At 54.3% G+C, this 18,220-nt stretch overlaps 1 protein-coding gene across 3 annotated transcripts in view; it reads right to left on the reverse strand.

The window, feature by feature from the left end:
* The window catches only part of PRKCZ (protein kinase C zeta), a 98,707-nt gene that overhangs the window by 31,438 nt on the left and 49,049 nt on the right, over window positions 1-18,220 (reverse strand). For all 3 annotated transcript variants that reach the window (XM_029216567.1, XM_029216569.1, XM_029216568.1), the window contains one exon: window positions 250-335. In XM_029216567.1, the coding sequence (XP_029072400.1) occupies window positions 250-335 (86 nt within the window). The remainder of the gene's footprint in view (window positions 1-249; window positions 336-18,220) is intronic.

Below are 18,220 nucleotides of genomic sequence, written 5' to 3' on the forward strand. Positions count from 1 at the left end.
AGGCAGGACCATGGAGCCACAGCGCCTGGACAGGGGATCCCGTAACAGGGGCACACAGGCCGAGTTCATCAGAAAAGACCCGAGCTGGCACCTTCCCGGGCTCAGGGAGCCTCGTAAAGGGCTCGTTGTCATCCAGGGACAGTGGCTGTGAAAGTGGCTCGAAGGCCTCGCCTGTGCGCAGGGCAGAGCCCGGCACCTCCTCTGGCAGGGGGGAGTGGGGGCATCTCGGCGGCCTCGACAGCAACTCACCCTGTTAAAGCGCTTGGCTTGGAAGAGGTGGCCGTTGGCGCGGTACAGCTTCCGCCATCTTCTGGCTCCACGGCGGTAGATGGATTCTGGAAAGAACAGCAGAAAGGGGTAAAGAAACGGCCTAGTGGCCCACGAGCCGAGCTCTGCCACATGCGGTGCGGTGGGGACAGGCCACCCGCCGAGCTGACATGCCTGCGTCCCCACAGCCACTCCTCACGCGTTACCGGGGTCGACCTCCCCTCGATGCCCCTGGATGTGCCGCGAGAGCTGCCCTCCGCGGAGGGTCAGGCTGTGAAGACATCGGGGCCCGTGTGGCCTCCCACGTGTTTCCTTTCCACCCCCTTCCCTCCGGGCGTGAAAACCAGGCCCCTCTCCACACAGGGACAGGCTCCGACGGGCCGAGGGCCCCCTGGACGTGCACGCCCAACCGTCCTCAGAGGGACCCTGGCCGCCAGGGAGTCCACGGTCAGCCCGAGACGGGCGTCCGTCCAGCCAGCACCATCCTGCCCCCTCCGTCCCGGGCTCCCATTTGAAGAGCAAATCTAGGGACAGAAGTAAAGCCAAACCAACCGGACACTAATGTTGAATTGAAAGTTACCCAAACCGTCGCTTTCACAACCTGCATTCGATAATTCAAACTCCTGAGGAAGGAGGCTGCTCGTTAAAAACGCGGAGCTAAACGTATAACCAGAACCGTTGGTTTTATTCTTCCTCAAAAATGTTTCCAACTTCGCTCCTTCAAAACACTTTGAAAGTATGTGAAAACAAAATACTCAGGATACAACGGGAAGCTTTGTGCTTTTACAAAGCTCTGTAGTGAAGGCGACTTTCATGAGAAGTCAGGGAAGTGCCAGGAATATACTGACGTGGAAACTGTAACAGAATGTTTTTAAAACAAGCAAATTACAGCTCTGGCTGGAACCTGCCGAAACCAGGTCACAGTGACTGCAAAACCGGCTTCTCTCCCGTTAAATGGGAGACGAAGTGGGAAACCGAGAAGCCGACACCCAGACAGAACAGGGCCAGCCAGAGGTAGCGTCCTCACCCCCCAGCCCATCTGCCCTGGGCTCCGAGGGGTCCCTGGTGACGCCCCAGGACCCCTGCCCGGATGACAGGGTGCGGCCCTCCTGGCCTGATTTGGGGGAAGCCTGGCCCCCGGCAGGTTCCCGCTAACGTCCCCACGTGTGGCGTACACACCCCCCGGCTGTCCCAGCAGACGGAGGCATAAGGCACCGAGTGACACAGACACAGAGGGAGCTGGGCTCTCAGCCGGGGACGCGGTGGCATGAGACTCCGGCTCTTTCCTGCGCTCACACACGTGCCGTGTGAAAGCCTGAAAATGCAGCCCACCGGATACCCTTCAAATTTGAGCAAAGCCACCCGAAATAAGAGACTCAAGGATGTCCTAGCAGAGGCCAAGGGGTACTAGGGAGCCCCCAGCAGGCCGGAAAGCTCAGCGAGGGGACAGGATGGAGCCCTGCTGACCCCTGGGCACGGAGCAGGACTGAAGGAAGGCGGGCGATGTCCTGCCGTCCACAGAGAGAAGCCTGGACCCCTGCTGCTACGTGCCCTCCCAGATCACACGTGGAAGCCCTACCCCCCAGCCCCCATGTGACTGTATTTGGAGGTGGGGCCCCTAAGGAAGCAATGGAGGTTAGTGGTCATAGCGTAGGGCCCCTGACGGGATTAGCACCCTCACAAGAAGAGGAGACGCCCGAGCTCGGTCTCCAGGGCGGGAGGACACCGGGGAGGTGGCGAGTGAGCCAAGTGTCCTCACCAGGCACCGACCCTGTTGGCACCTGGGCCTCAGCCGTCCAGCCTCCAGACCCTGGGAAGTGAGCTCCTGTGGTCTCCGCCCCCATCCAGGGTATTGTGAGGGCAGCCCACGCAGACTGGACGCCTGCCTCACTCCACACACAAGCCGTGGCCTCCAAAGATAAGGACTGACCACGAGAGGCAAAGCGACAAATTTTAGAAGGAAATGCGGACAATCTTAACAGTCCAAGGGGGAGAAAAATTCTGAAAACCCAAAAGCACCAGCCCAAAGAGGAGAGGAACACACCTGAGTACCGCGAGGGGAGGACGCATGTCCATCCAGAGGCCGCCCGAGAGGCAGACAAACCCGTCTCCATTATCAGCCACACGCAGGAGACAGGTTCACGATTCGGGATGCGGGAGGCACTTCCACAGATCAGCGAGGAAAAAGCAACGGAAGCGTCAGCGAAAGACAAGCCTCCGCAACGTCAAATACCGTCAAGGACCAGAGCAATGGGAAGTTGCCTGTCCTCCGAGACAGGGGCTAAACCGGGGCCAAAACTGATTGTCGAGAGGACGCGTGCTTCCCCGGGACCCAGCAATTGCACTGCTCCGAGACCAAGGCGCGAGGGGCCTCACACGTGGGCTCGCAGCCGGCAAAGGGTGTTTGCGGACGCCCAGGCCCATCGGCAAGAGGACAAGTGACCTGCGGGCGTGACTGCTCAGGGGGACCCGTCGGCCGTAACCTGACTTGAGCTATGCTCAGCAGCACAGACGCATCTTCCAAAATCAAAGCAAATAAGAAATCAATATGAAGTGACGTACTGACGCCCATCAAGCGGGCTCTGTGAAATGATGCCCTTGTTACCAAACTAAAAAAGAAGCAAAACGGACAATGTGTTGTTTCAGGATGCGCAGGTATGAGATGAAATCCTTCTGGTCAGTGGAAGACCAGAAGCAGTGGGTCAGCGCTGGGCGGGTCGGCTGCTAAGGGCACGCGTGTCCACTCCGTTGTATGTTTTATAACACACGTGAGTCCCGTGCCCTGGAAGTGCCTCAAGTGCTGCAGTAAACAATATACAATCAGAATTGTAAAAACACAGAGGGAGGAGCCAGAGGCAGCAACAACGACACGGTTATAAACTAGTTTCAGATTTTAATAGTAACACAGAGCTCTGAGTCTGCACAGAAAGGCCCCGGCCGCTGCATGCGATCCCGCCGCAGGGGCCCACATCCACTCCCCCACCGGCTCGCACCCTGACCAGCGGGGAGCAGCGCCTGTGGACGTGCGCTTCACACCCACGGCAGAACACCGACCAGCAGGGCTGCCTCAGAGAGCCACGGCACTGACGTGACACTGCTCCCAGGCCACAGAAGTTGCAGACGTGCAAGTTAAGGGAGGGGAACCAGGGAGTAAAGTGGTGAGCAGGCAGGAGGGGGCCACATCCTCCAGGCCCCTCCCGACGACCAGCCCTCCTGGGGGAAGGGTCAGTGCATGTCCTGCGCACACAGGACCGCCGTGCAATGTTGGGCAGAGGTGTGACCGTGCTGTTGTCTTTAACGAGAGACTGAGCATGGTTTCAGGAGGTGCCTCTTGGCAAGGAGGGGAATGTGGTGGTTAATTTCATGTGTCAGCTGCCTTGGGCCACGGTGCCCAGATCTGTGGTCAAACATTATTCTGGACGTTTCTGTGAGGGTGTTTCTGGATGAAATGAACGTTTAAACCAATGGCCTCTGAGTGAAGCAGACTGCCTTCCGTAATGAGGGTGGGCCTCGTCCGATCAGGCGAAGGCCTGAAGAGACCCCCCCAAGGCTGACGTCCCCCAGCGAGAGGAAGTCCTGCAGCAGATGGACTTCGGACCTGAACTTCGGCAGTGGCTCTTCCTGCATCCAGCCTGCAGCCTCCGTGACCATGTGAACGAATCCCTCACAGTGAATACTCTCTCTACACACATGGCCTGTTTATTCTCGTCTGGACACCTGACTCACACGAACCCTCAGGTGATACTTTCCATTACTCCCCACCCCAGGCAGAGACAGGAAGTTGCCGTCAGAGACCCTGGCAGTGCACAGCCCGGCTCCACACCCTGGCATCACTTCCGGCAGAGGCAGGGGAGCCCCTGTGGTGTCCAATCCACACCCACGTTGCCACCTGGAAAGCAGTGCCCAGGTGACTTACAAGGAACCACAAGGGACAGCAGGGCATCCTGCATTGAAAAAAATATATACAGTTTTTGTTCTGAAGTAATTTCAGACGTACAGAAAGTTGCAAAGACAGTTCAGAGAGCTCCTGTGTAACCTGCCGGCAGTTTCCCCTCGGTTAGCATTGCTCCGACACGGTGTGAAAAAGAAAAGGACACACGTGCTCAGGGAACACGCATGTGCAGAGTGCTTCCCGGGGCGGGCGCTCTGGGGATGACCCGCCCCACCGCCCGCTGCACCCACCACGGGCCCTGAGTGTCCACCTTCCCATTCGGCCGATCTCAGTGGTAAATGGTCCTGAAGCCCAGCCGGGTGGGCTGGCAAGGCCTCCATGGGAAGCGGGCCCTGGGGGGTGGCTCCGGCTGGCCCCGCAGCTGCTCCAGCCGGTATCCTGGTGGGTCAGGAGGCTCCAACTCGGTCACCATGTCAAGGCCGACTTCGGAGTCAGAGTTGCTCGAAGTCAGAGCCTGCTGGGCACCTTGAGGTGTCCGGTCGCCTCCACGGTGCCCGTGCTCTGGACGGACACAGAGCGGGAACGACAGTGGGTCCTCATGGCCCCGTCTGCTCAGCCGCTCCTATACCTTCTCTCAGCCTGAACGACACCCTCAAAGAAGCTCTCTGCTTGTCTTTGGAATTCTATAATTAGGACGGCTGCAGGGAACTTTAATGAGCTCAGTTTCTATGGCAATGGAGCATCTTGAGGGCTCTGACAAGGCGAAGAAAATACACTTTAAAAAGGGAGCTTAGAGCAACAGACCTTGAAACAAACCAGGCAGCCCCCAGATTTTGGGGGGAACATGGGGTGCTCCGAATTTTCAGGGCAGATCACGATGCTACTGGAAGCCTCTCTGACTGTTTGCTGGACACGGACCCACCGCCCAGATGACCAGCCCAGCACAACCCCCGGACAGCCCTAGAGCACCTCGAAACCGTGGCGGGAGTGCTCTGGCGACGGGGCATGTGGGTCAGCCGAAAGCCTTCCTGGTGGTTCCGGGTTGGTGACCAGCCCGAGGCAAGGCCAGGGAGCTGGTGAGGGGCCCTCGTCCCTCAGGCTGGGGGTGGGGTCCTCAGCAGAGCGTGCGCTGCTGGCCCCAGGCCCAGCTCCCTCCGGGCGAGTGGCGTCCCCTGGGGTCCATGCTCAGGAGGGCGGGGCCCGTGTCCAGTGGGCAGCGCACTCACTCAGGCCACCCTGTCCTCACCAACCACACATCCCACCAGAAGGCTCCCACCGCAGGCTGCACGTGACCATCTAGAAGCAGGAGCCTGGGGTTTACATGGGACGCTGGCCTGGCCACGGGCCACGTATCTGGTGCTGCTGAAAAGCCTGGTGGCCGCACAGGCTGGGGGTCCCGAGAGACGGTGGCCAGTGTGGACCAACAGTCCCAGGAAGCCCACGGAGCCACACAGCTCACCTGCATTTCCCAGTGGCTGGTGTCACCCGACCGTGGATCCGGCAGCCCACTGCTACGCACACCAGATGGTTGCTGTGTCTCAGGAGGGACCGGGCACTGCCCCCAAAGCCGTGTGACCCAGACCCATGTCCTCCTGTGGCTCTGCGGGTCATGCTGGGGGCAGAGCAGCAGTGAGCAGGACACAGCAGGGCCGGTGGGGTCGCCCCCTCCAGGGCCCTTTCCCTCGTGGCTTCCTGCCCCTCACTCTGATCTGTGTCCCAGGAGAAGACGCAACTTAGAATCCGCTGCTCTGAGAGGTGGGTGAGGGGCCTGAGGCTGCAGACGCAGACCTGGGAAGGGTCTCAGAGCCACCCTGGCAGGAAGCCAGCCACGTGGGCACAGTGGCAGTTTGGTCCTGTCAGCGGGCCCGGCTCCCACAGAAGCCTGCCTTCCGCACGTGGTCCCGACGTGGCCCCCAAGCCTTGGCATTGCTGGCGCGGAGCTGACCTCATCTGGGTCTAAAGCAATCCAAGGGCGACCCCAGGGATGTCATGGGTCCAGGGCCGTCACGTGACTGAAACCACCCAATCAGGCTGCAGAGAGGGGCTTCCCTCTGAGGCCAGGTCGCCCCTCCCTGGGCAGTGGAGCAGGGACACAGGGCCCGGGCGTGGTTGGCTGCGTGGACGAGGTGGGGCCAGCCCCAGGGTATGGCCACGGGAAGAGAGAGTGACCAGGGCCAGGCTTGCCACCCCACACTGCCGCCTCTGGACACGTGCTGTGGGGATGTCCCTTGGGGGGACTGCCCATCAGCTGTGGCCACAGCTATCTGGAGCACGTGCCAGCGCCGTGGCCCAGCAGCACCGGTGGGGCCTCCCGCAGAGAGGAGGCTGGGGACTGGGACCAGCATGTGGTTCGTTTCCCTGAGCCTCAAGCACGGCAGGGAGAAGAGGCGCGAGGGTCCCCCCAGTGTGACGCGCTGTGTGCAAAGCGGCGGGGCAGACACGTGTCCCCTGAGGCTCGGCGACACCTGCAGGAGTCCACCTGCCGGACACCTTCCCTGGTGGCCAAGATGGACATCTGAGCTGTGCCCGTGAGGACACAGCGGCTGGAGGTCAAGACGCTAGGCTCCGTGGACAGGAGAGTGGCCACGGGAGCCATGGAGCAGCCGCCGGGGGTGGGGAGGGGAAAGGGGTGTCTCCCTCGAGGAGTGGCTGACGGACGCACCCTGACCCAGCGCTGGAGCCCCGAGTGGCGGATTCACTCCCACAAAGGCTCCGAGGGACGGGGGGGGGCCGGCACATGCGAGAGACCCAGCGAAGGACCAGGTTCCTGATGTTTGTAAAGAGAAACGCTTAAGTAAAGAAAGGTCTTCTGCTCCCCAGGACGGGAGCTGTGAGGACCGGACGGCGTCCTCCGTGTACAGCAGGGGTCCGGCCAGCACCCAACACCGGGGTTCAGGGCGACCAAGCCATCCAGACAGACCCAAGGGCCCATCCCTGTTGGCTCGAGCTGCTGTCACAGGGCCCCAGACGCCCCATTAAAGAACAGACCTCGACGAGGCACAGGGGGCACAAGGCCAGGGCCACACCCTAGGGGTTCCCAGAAAGGGCAGGCCTCCCAGGGCTCCTCAGAGCTGTCCCTTTGTCACCAAACACCATGAGTTAAGAAACCCATCCTAAGAGGTGTTTTGAGAGGGAGGGGGATATTATAACAGTTCAACTTTCCCACAGTTTTTATCACAAAGATACAAATTTGTCATGAAATGAGCTGAGTTTTGATGAAATGTCTGACCAATGTTTTCAGAAAGATTCTCTGGAAAAACGTACACCAGCTTGCAAGCGATCTGTTGCAGGTGAGTTCCGCCGAACACTTCCCCTGCATGCAGGCGTCCTCCTTTACGGACTCACTTCTTACAAACAGCACGAGCCCTGGAGCTACTCAGAGCCCACCTGTGCTGCAGGGGCCCGCGTTCCCCCCAGACCCGCTGCACCTGCGGCCCGGAGCACAGGGCCAGGCCGACGGGAGAAGACCTCGGGCCGGGAACACGGGCACCCCGAATGTGCCGGGGGAAACGATGGGAGGGGACTGAGGACGCAGCCCCTCCAAAGACAGCCAGTGGCGGCTGGACCACAACAAGGACGGGCCGGCATCACGGCCAGACGTGCGGATCAGAATGGGAGACAAGGCTGGTTCCCGGGAGGCCAAGCGTAGAGCGAGGCCCGGCGCTCGTGGGATCCAACTGCAGATGAAAACTGGGGTTCAGGGCAGCCGAGACAAGCCAGCCCCAGGGGCCGCCTGGGTCCTCCCGGGACCCACAGACAGGCTGCAGCAGAGTCTGGGGGCTGGAGGCCCGGGTTCTGGCGACGGCCTCTGCCAGCTTACTCGGCAGAGGGGCTCCCGGGGTCTCTTCTCCTGTGGCACAAGCACCCCTCCCCACGACCCCATTGCCACATACACCTGGGGTCGGGGCCTCCACACAGGAATTTGGGGGGCACGTTTGGTCCAAAACAATCTGCTCCTGGCCCCCCCCCCAGATTCATGCCCCTCTCACACGCAAAACACACCCACTCCATCAATAGGCCCGAAGCCTTCACTCCTGCAGCAACACTGACGTCCAAAGTCTCACTGAAACATCATCTAAACCGGGGGGGGGGTGGGGGTGACACTCAAGGCGCCCCCGGCCTGGACCTGGGAAAGTTGTGTGTTTCCAAAATGCAATGTTGGGGGACTTCCCTGGTGGTCCAGTGGTTAAGACTAGGGGCTCTCACTGCCGAGGGTGCAGGTTCAATCCCTGGTTGGGGAACTAAGATCCTGCAAGCCACATGGAGTGGCCAGAAAACAAAAAACAAAAACAAAATGCAATGTTGGGACAGGCACAGGGTGGTCAGTCCCACTCCAAAAGGAGAAAGAGAAAAGGAGCGAAAGCAACAGGTCCCCAGCAAGCCCCAGACTTGGCCAGACAAATTCGCCAGATCTTTAAGGCTCTAGAATAACCTCTTTGGTTTCATGTTCTGCCCCCCAGCCTCACTGGAGTGGCGGGGTGACCCCCCACTACGAGGCTCTCTCAAAGTCCCAGAGGAAAGGGGAATGTGGAGAAATGAACCAAAAATCCAGGCTGCCCTTCAAGGCATTTGCTGAGTCCTACGCCGCACAAATCCAGGGCAAAAGGCCAAGAAATCAAGCAGAAAGAGCTGCTAAAAGGTTAAAAAAAAAAAAAAAAAAGCTCGGTGGAGATTTCTGGCTGACTCACAGTGCTGGGGAGACAAAAGCTGGAGATTGGGGTCCTGGTGACCCCCCAGACTTTTCCAGCTGTAATTACTAAAAGATATTAAAGGAAAATGAGAAACAGACCAGCCTCAACAGAATCAAGGTGACTCACCCACACTCCATCTGCTGGGATAAAGTCAAACCCTTTCAAGAGGAAAATAACCTCACTCAGAGCTCCTACACTTTTTCAAACACAGTATCTGATATTCAGTAAAAAGTTACCAGGAAGGTCAAGAAATAGGAGCATTTGACCAAATAGTCAATAAAAATGGCCTCCCAGGAGATTCCGATATTCTACGTATGTTGAAAAAGGTAAAATGAGAGAATTTCACCTGTGAACTGGGTCTATGAAAAAAGGAATCACATTCTAAAAACCCGAGCATTTTAGAAATTCTCGAAGTGAAAATACAATGATTGAAATGAATAATTCAGGAGACAGATTTAAGAGCAGGTTAGACAAAATAAGACATAGTAGTAGAAAAGATCCAGATTGCAACACAGTGGGGGGAAAACCGGGATGGAAGAAAGTGCAGGAAAGAGGAAGAGGGCATATGGGACACGGTGAAAAGACATGGATGTGGCGCCTGGGGGACAAAGGGAGAGGGGAAGGGCACCATCTGAAAGGACACGGCTGATATATTACAACAGAGACAAAAGACACTGTGCCGCAGATCCAAAAAACTCTACAAACCTCAGGATAAATTCAATATTCCCCCTCTTTTGCAAGGCTGCTAAAACAGAAGAACAAAGACCATTTTAAGGCAGCCGAAGAGGAAAGAGAAGCAACCAAGGGAGTAACGGGGGGACAGGCGAGTCTCCAACAGAAACGGCTGAGGCCAGATGATGCACCAGACGTGCTGAAAGAGCAACGCTGCCCACCTGGGCTCCACACCCAGAGAAAATGGCCTCAAAAACGAAGGCAACAGAAAGATGTTTGCACAGAAACAAAAGCCAATTAGTTGTCAGCAAACCTCTGCTAGAAGAAATACTAAAGGGAGTTTTTCGGGAAGGAAGATGGTCTCGGACGTAAGCACAATGCTGCAATGCGTGCATCAGAAGGGGGATCTGAACGCACGCTATTTCAAACAACACTAACAATGATTGTGGAGTTTAAAATACAAGTAAAACGTACACACATGACAACAATAGCATAAAAATTGATAAGGGGATAAATAAGACTAAAGCGTTGTAAGGTTCTTGCCTTACCCAGAAATAGTAAAAATAGTAACTTAAGGTGCATTCCAACAATGTTTCTTAAAATTCCTAAGGTAGCCAGAATATCTTTTATTTTATTTTATTATTATTTTTAAAAAATAATTTATTTATTATTTATTTTTGGCTGTGTCGGGTCTTTGTTGCTGCGCGGGCTTTCTCTAGTTGTGGCGAGCGGGGGCTGCTCTTCATTGTTGTGTGCGGGCTTCTCGTTGCAGTGGCTTCTCTTGCTGTAGAGCACGGGCTCTAGGCGCACGGGCTTCAGTAGTTGTGGCTCACGGGCTCTAGAGCACAGGCTCAGTAGTTGTGGTGCATGGGCTTAGTTGCTCCGAGGCATGTGGGATCTTCCCGGACCAGGGCTCGAACCCGTGTCCCCTGCATTGGCAGGTGGATTCTTAACCACTGCGCCACCAAGGAAGTCCCTATTATTTTTTAAAACATTTATTTATTTTATTTTTGGCTGTGTCGGGTCTTAGTTGCGCACGCAGGCTCCTTGTTGCAGCGTGCAGGCTTCTCTCTAGTTGTGGCGCGCAGGCTCCAAAGCGTGTGGGCTCTGTAGTTGTGGCACGTGGCCTCTCTAGTTGTGGGCTGCATGCTCAGTAGTTGCGGCACGCAGGCTTAGTTGCCCCACGGCATGTGGGATCTTAGTTCCCCAACCAGGGCTCGAACCCGTGTCCCCTGCATTGGAAGGCGGAGTCTTAACCACTGGACCACCAGGGAAGTCCCGCTAGAATTTTTTTTTTTTTTTGGCTGCATTGGGTCTTCGCTGCTGCACGTGGGCTTTCTCTAGTTTTGGCGAGCAGGGGCTACCCTTTGTCGTGGTGTGTGGGCTTCTCATTGTCGTGGCTTCTCTTGTTGCAGAGCACGGGCTCTAGGTGCACGGGCTTCAGTAGCTGCAGCACACAGCCTCAGTAGTTGTGGCTCACAGGCTCTTGAGCGCAGGCTCAGTAGTTGTGACACACGGGCTTAGTTACTCCGCAGCATGTGGGATCTTCCTGGACCAGGGATCGAACCTGTGTCCCCTGTATTGGCAGGTGGATTCTTAACCACTGTGCCACCAGGGAAGTCCCTAGAATATTTTTTAAAGTATATTTTTAAAAAGTATTACTTAACAAAGCTAATAAAAAGCGGGGTGGGGTGATAAAAAAAATAACACCTGATTAAACCAAAAGAAGGCAGGAAAGGAAGGCCAAAAGAAAGAACACATAGGTCAGTTACAAAATTAATAGTAAGCTGATTGATTTAAACTGTAACTTATCAGTATGACATTAAATGTAAATGAACTAAATGCTTCAGTAAAAGACATGGATTTCACACTAGGTCAAAAACAACAACTAACTTCTGCTTATAAGAGCTGTTTCCAAAACATGATACAGAAAAGTTGAGTATAAAGATGGAAAAAATATACCACATAAGCACTAAGATCCCCCTGTTCCCCCCAACACACACAGGCATAGTTACACTGATGTCAGACAAAGGAGACATAAATGCTAATAATATTTTTCATCTAAAAGAGCAACATTTCATGATGATAAAAGTGTCAATTCAAAAGGAAGATATAATGATCCTAAATCTGTACGCACCTAATATAGCACAAAATACATGAAGGAAAACCAAAAGAAGTCAAATTTCCAATAATTTAATACCTATAGATATTAAAGATATTTTAAAGGATAATAAAGATATGTACTATGTCAATAAGTATGATTTAGACTTTAAAATATCCTTAAAAACACAACTTACTAAAGGTGACAAAAGAAGAAATACAAAATCTGAATAGTTAATTTGTATTTTAAAAATTAAACCTAGAATTTAAAATGTTACCATGAGGAAAACTCCAGGCTCGTGGAGCTTTGCTATAAATTCTTCTAAATAATTAATTTAGAAATAACATCAGTCTTAATGTAAATCTTCCCTAGAATTAAAAAAAAAGCTCAGGGACTTCCCTGGTGGTCCAGTGGTTAAGAATCTGCCTTCCAATGCGTGGGGCCCAGGTTTGATCGTGGTCGGGGAACTAGATCCACATGCATGGCGCAACTAAGAGTCCGCATGCTACAAAGAAGAGCCCGTGAGCTGCAACTAAGACCTGGCACAGCCAAAATAAATTAAATAAGATACATAAATATTTTTTTAAAAAGCTCAATTAATTTTTTAAGGCCAATATACCTCCATGTTTAACTCTGACAACGTTACAAAAAAAGAAAATTATAGGTCAATTTCTCTTGTAAACATAGTTGCAAAAATACCAAACAAATATTTGCAAACTGAATCCAGCAAAATATAGAAAGGATAACACATTATATATAGCCAAACAGGGTGAACTAAGTGAATGCAAGGTTGGTTTAACATTCAAAGCCAAATAATGTAATTCACTTTATTAACAGAATAAAAGAGAAAAGTATGTCAACAGATGAAAAAAAAATCCATCTGGTAAAATTCTATGTCATTCAGGATAAAACCCTCAACTAGGAATAAAATAGAACCTCCTTAATTTGATGATGGGAATTTACAAAAGAAAGAAAAGTCATTCAGCAAACAACATCCTTAATGGTAAAATTCTGAAAACTTTCCACTGAAATCTAGAACGAGAGGATGCCTGTTGTCAGCATTTCTGTTCCATAATGTTTTGGACACAGGCTCAATGTTTTGGAAAGATCAACAGTGCCAGTGCCACAAGGCAACAGCTGAAGGTTTGGAAATAGAAATGAAACTCACTGGCGAAATGGTAGTGTATATAGGAAACCCAAAGGGACCTGCAGATAAAATACTAGGATTTTTTTAAAATTTATTAATTTATTTATTTATGGCTGTGTTGGGTTCGTTGATTCGCCATTGTCACAAAATACACCACGGAGATAAATTTTAAAAGCTGTTTTTCATATTTAATATGACTACTTTATTTTTTTTAATTTATTTTATTTAATTTATTTTTGGCTGTGTCGGGTCTTTGTTGCTGCACACGGGCTTTCTCTCGTTGCGGCGAGTGGGGGATACTCTTCGTTGCAGTGCACGGGGGCTTCTCATTGCGGTGTCTTCTCTTGTTGCAGAGCACGGGCTCTAGGCACGCAGGCTTCAGTAGTTGTGGCATGCAGGCTCAGGAGCTGTGGCTCGTGGGCTCTAGAGCACAGGCTCAGTAGTTGTGGCGCAAGGGCTTAGTTGCTCCACAGCATGTGGGATCTTCCTGGACCAGGGATCAAATCCGTGTGCCCTGCATTGGCAGGTGGATTCTTAACCACTGTGCCACCAGGGAAGTCCCAAAATACTAGGATTAATATGTGAATTAACAAGGTTGCTGGACAAGAGTTCAACAATCAACTGCATTTCTCCATACATTTTTATAAGCAAACAAATAGAAAACAAAATTATAAAAGGAACACCACTTAAAGCAGCATTAAAAAGTAAATGGCAGAGACTTACTTCCCTGGTGGTCCAGTGGGTAAGAATCTGCCTTCCAATGTAGGGGACGCGGGGTCGATCCCTGGTTGGGGAACTAAGATCCCACATGCTGCAGGGGAACTAAGACCCGATGCAGCCAAAAATAAAATAAAATAGATAAATAATAATAATTTTAAAAATCACCCAGAAGCAAACACTAATAAATTCTTTTAAAAAAAAAAAGTAAACGGCAGTGAAGTGATCTAACAAAAATTGTGCAGGACTGCCACACAGAAGACTACAAACGTTACTGAAAGAATTTAAAGAAGAGTTAAATCTATTTTCATGGATTGGAAACCTCAGTGCTGTAAAGATGTCAATTCTCCCATGTTGATCTATGAACTCAAATGTAATCCAAATAAAAAATCTCATTGGGTTTTGGGAAACGTATAACCAACTGTAAAATTCGTATAGAAATAGTAAAAACAACCAAGATACTCTTGAAGAAAAACAAAATTGCAGGACTTAAAACACAATGATATTAGGAGTTATTATAACGCTGAGTTAGGGGACTTCCCTGGTGGCACAGCGGTTAAGAATCGCCTGCTAATGCAGGGAACACAGGTTCGATCCCTGGTCCGGAAAGATCCCACATGTCACGGAGCAACTGAGCCCGTGTGCCACAACTACTGAGCCTGTGCTCTAGAGCCCGCAAGCCATAACTACTGAGTCCGTGTGCCACAACTACTGAGCCCACGTGCTGCAACTACTGATGCCTGTGTGCCTAGAGCCCGTGCTCCGCCACAAGAGAAGCCACTGCATGAGAAGCCCGTGCACCGCAATGACGAGTAGCCCCTGCTCGCTGCAACTAGAGAAAGCCTGCGCACAGCAATGAAGACCCAACATAGACAAAAAAAAATTAAAATAAGTAAACAAATTAATAATAATAAAAAAAGCTGAGTTAAAACTGTGTGATATTGGTGTAAAAGGCCAACAGGACAGAACAAGTCCAGAGACAGCCCGCCCCCACCCCCGACAATGTATGATAAGGATGTCACTGAATCGTGGTGAGAAAAGGATGGGTTTTCCTATAAGTGGTTCTGGATCAACTGGTTATCACCACGGCAGGGGGCCAGGGGGTGCGCGGATAACCTCCGCCGCGACCTCACGCCACACACAAAACTCACTCCCAGGTGATGTAGGACAAATGAAAAGCTGCAATTTGGGCAGGAGAGAAAATACTCAGGACCTGGGGTTAAGGGGTATTTCTGTAACAGGATACAAAAAGCACTAATTGTAGAGTGAGCGTCCAGTTTTTGTTCATCAAGAGTGGAAAGGCAAGCCGCTGAGTGAGGGGAGGTGTTGGCAGCGTCGCATCCACAACACACAAAGAGCTCCTGCACAGCAGGAGAACAGACGCCCAGCCGATTAAGTTGTTTTTAAACAACCTGATTTTGAAACTAAGCAAAAGACTTGGACGGGCACCCGACAGCAGCGGGTCCTAAACAGCCCGTTAGTGAGAAGATGCTTAGCCTCAGGGGTAAAGAGGAGATCGGACCACGGCCACGATGTGGGACCGTTCACACGTGCTCTCTTGCAAAGAGCTTCTGACAAGCCCGTGTGCTGCAGGACGTGTGAGCGGGACCCCTACAGCCCGAGAAGAGAGTGGAAATGCAAGTTATCACGACTGTGCTCCCGGCACACGCCTCCTGAAACCCTAGGAGTCCTGAGTGTCTTCTGTAAGCTGATGAGGTTGGCTTCAGGCTGGGGGCTGTCGTCACGGCCCAAGGCATAATTAGACGGCTGGAACTCTCGGCCCTACACCCGCCCTCTGGGGAGGGGAGAGGGACGGGAGGTGGGCTGCTCCCCCAGCCATTTCCCTCCCCTCTCTCCACACTTCAACACCATCTGCCCTGTCCTCAAAGATTTGAGCCACAGGTCCCCATCTCTTTAGCTCAGCACCAATGACCTTAACGTTCCCTGCCCTCATCAACACCGCAGACCTACATCCCTCAGGATCACCCACCTGCAGGCCTGCGTCCATGCCCGCACCCAACCTTCTCTCTGCCTGATGCCAGCCCACCTCTGTGACATTCCTCATCCAACCTAAGAGACCATCAACTGTCAGAAACACCATGATTTTATGCACCAGAAAGAAAGAAAACGTCGCCGGCTAAACGGGGACACCCAGACCTGCACGATGCTCTCCGATTTCAGCCATGTTAGGAAGCGGGAGGCTGGTCCTAGAACTGACGGAACGCGGTGTGTGGGGGAGGCTCCTGGCTCTCCTGAAAGGAAGCCAGCCTGCCCTTCACCCTGCGCTGATCTCTTCCACTTGGGTGGATATCTGGGAGCCTCGATGGACAGATGGCTGGACAGGAGGCTGGACACACACACGTGCCAAATTCTTGTGAATCCTGAACTTGAGGATCAGGCCGTCAGGAACGAGGACTGCGGAAAGGATCTGGGTCCCCTGAAGCAGGAGCTCAGAGAGGCTCTGGCGAGGGTGGGATCCGTCCCGGGCAGGGCTGAGGTCCAAGTGGTGAGCTGGCGGGGCGCCGGGGGCAGCGCTCAAGAGTGAGTGCCCCCAATGCAGGCCAGTGGCCACCCACAGTGACAGCAGTGAGCGGCAGGGAGGGCGGTTCTCTCGGATAAACCAGCCCTCAGGAGCAGATCGGAAACCAGATGAAAGAGGTGGGCGGGGGGCGGGGTCCCTCTCCTTACACCCCCGCCCTGCAGGGCTCCATGCCCACCAGCCCAGGCCAGGCCATGTGCAGCGCTTTCCACCAGTGATGATTCGAAGGTGGGCGAGTGACCAAGGGCACGAGGCGTCGGTGTGACCCAGCAGCCGGGGACCACGATGAGGCGCCTGACGGAGGGTAAGCCCCTCTGCGGAAACCAGCACTGCAGAGGTCCGGCCGCCCGAGGATGAGCCGGGGTCAGTCCCGGCTGTTGGGTCTCCTGCCTCAGTTTTAGAGAATCTGTTTTCAGTTGTTGGTCACTCACGGAAGCCCTTAGGAAACGCCCCCTCCTGTCCGGCTCTTCCCCCTCCCGGGGCCCCCCTGGCAGAAAGAAACCTGCGCTCCCTCAATGCCCAGCCAGCGACCAAGTCCACAAATTTTTCCTGTGGCTGAGGCTGGACTCTCCCCACGCCTCCTGCCTGCGCCTGGCCACAGCCTCCCTGCCCCGTCCCCAGCCCAGGCCCTGGGAAGCCATCACCTTTCCCGCGTGGCTCCCAACACCGACACGATCAAATCTCAGGGACACACACGACCCGCAGGCCGTGATCTGGGCTCCCCCTGCCTCCTCGGGCGGGTCTGTAAGAAGGTCCGTGAACAGGGCTGCTGAGAGGCCGAGCCCAGGTGCAGCTCCGAGGGTGAGCCGGTATCAGCCCCCGCGTCACAGCTGCTGCCAGCACCCTCTCCCTGTCCCACGCCCGGCCCCCTCCACGGGCACTCTGATGAAGCTCAGGTCAGCGGTTGTAATTAGTGTTTTAATACCCGTTACAACCTCTGATCATCAGAGGACAAAGGGGCAGGTACCGTGGACTCCACTTTACAGATGAGCAAACTGAGGCCATCGGAGGCCAGGGGTCCTGGAGAGAGCTGGAGGGGGCTCCCAGGCTGCCCCCGCCCCAGCCCCAGTGAGCCCGCCAGTGTCTTCCGTCTGGGTCTCGCTCTCACTCCAGGAATCCCTCTAGAGGGGGCCAGAAACCGCCCACAGCGGGGGGCCGGGAAGCCCCTGTGCTCGGCTGAGTATCTACCCCCAGGGATGACCCGTCCTAGTCCCCGAGCCTGTGCCTGTGTCACCTGACACGACAATAGGGACTCCGCTGGCACGATTAAGGTAAGGACCCTGGGAGGGGATGATCCTGGATTATCTGGGGGCCAGTGTCATCACGAGGTCCTTGTGAAGGGGAGGCAGGAGGGTCAGAGTCAGAGACAAGATGTGATGACGGAAGCCCTCAGGTGTGCCTCTCACTCAGCCCGGCCCCCAGCGGCTCGCCTGCCCCAACCATCTTTGGTCCAATGAGGAACAAGAGGGAGGCCTCTGAGAGACACAGAGACAGAGAGACAGAGAGACAGACAGAGACAGAGATGACTAAGGCGGGGCCTCCCTTCCCTCATCCTGCTGTTGTCCTGGGACCACGCTGGGGACCAGGCAGGGCCCTCCCCCTGCCCTGGACTCACCCTGGTCCTCGTGGCCAGCCCTGTCCACCCTGGAGGAAGGATTCCTGTCCCCACAGCACGTCTCGAAGCAGCCGGCCAGCTCTTCCTCGCGGCTCTCAGCCACGTGATCACCTCGTCCCAAATCCACTCCACTTGGATGGCCGTTTAGCGAGACCCGCAGACGCCAGCACGATCCCCGTCCTATCAACCACAAGCCCCGGGCACGCCCACGGCTCCCCCCACCGCCCCTCAGCTCCTTTCGGGTCCCAGTCTGCAAGCAGCCTGCGGGCCCCTCCTGCTGGCCAGGGACAAGCCAGCTCCTGGTTGTCTGCGAGCACAAGGCCAGAGCGCCGCCTCCTTTCTGGGATCGAGGCACCAGACCTGGGAGAGGGGCAGCGAGGCCACGACACACAACCGCACGCCCTTCGCAGCCACGCGACAGGACATGGCCTCAGCATCCACGCCGGAATCGCACCACGATGCTCGAACGCCCACCGAGGCTGCACGAATGAACAGCAGTAAACCAGGGGTCAGCTGAGCAGCTGCCGGCGTCCTTGGCTGATTAAGTACCTGGACGTGTCTGACCACGAACGGAGACTT

The sequence above is a fragment of the Monodon monoceros genome, unplaced genomic scaffold, assembly GCF_005190385.1.
Source record: "Monodon monoceros isolate NGI ecotype Baffin Bay Population unplaced genomic scaffold, NGI_Narwhal_1 Super_Scaffold_12, whole genome shotgun sequence".
Taxonomy (NCBI): domain Eukaryota; kingdom Metazoa; phylum Chordata; class Mammalia; order Artiodactyla; family Monodontidae; genus Monodon; species Monodon monoceros.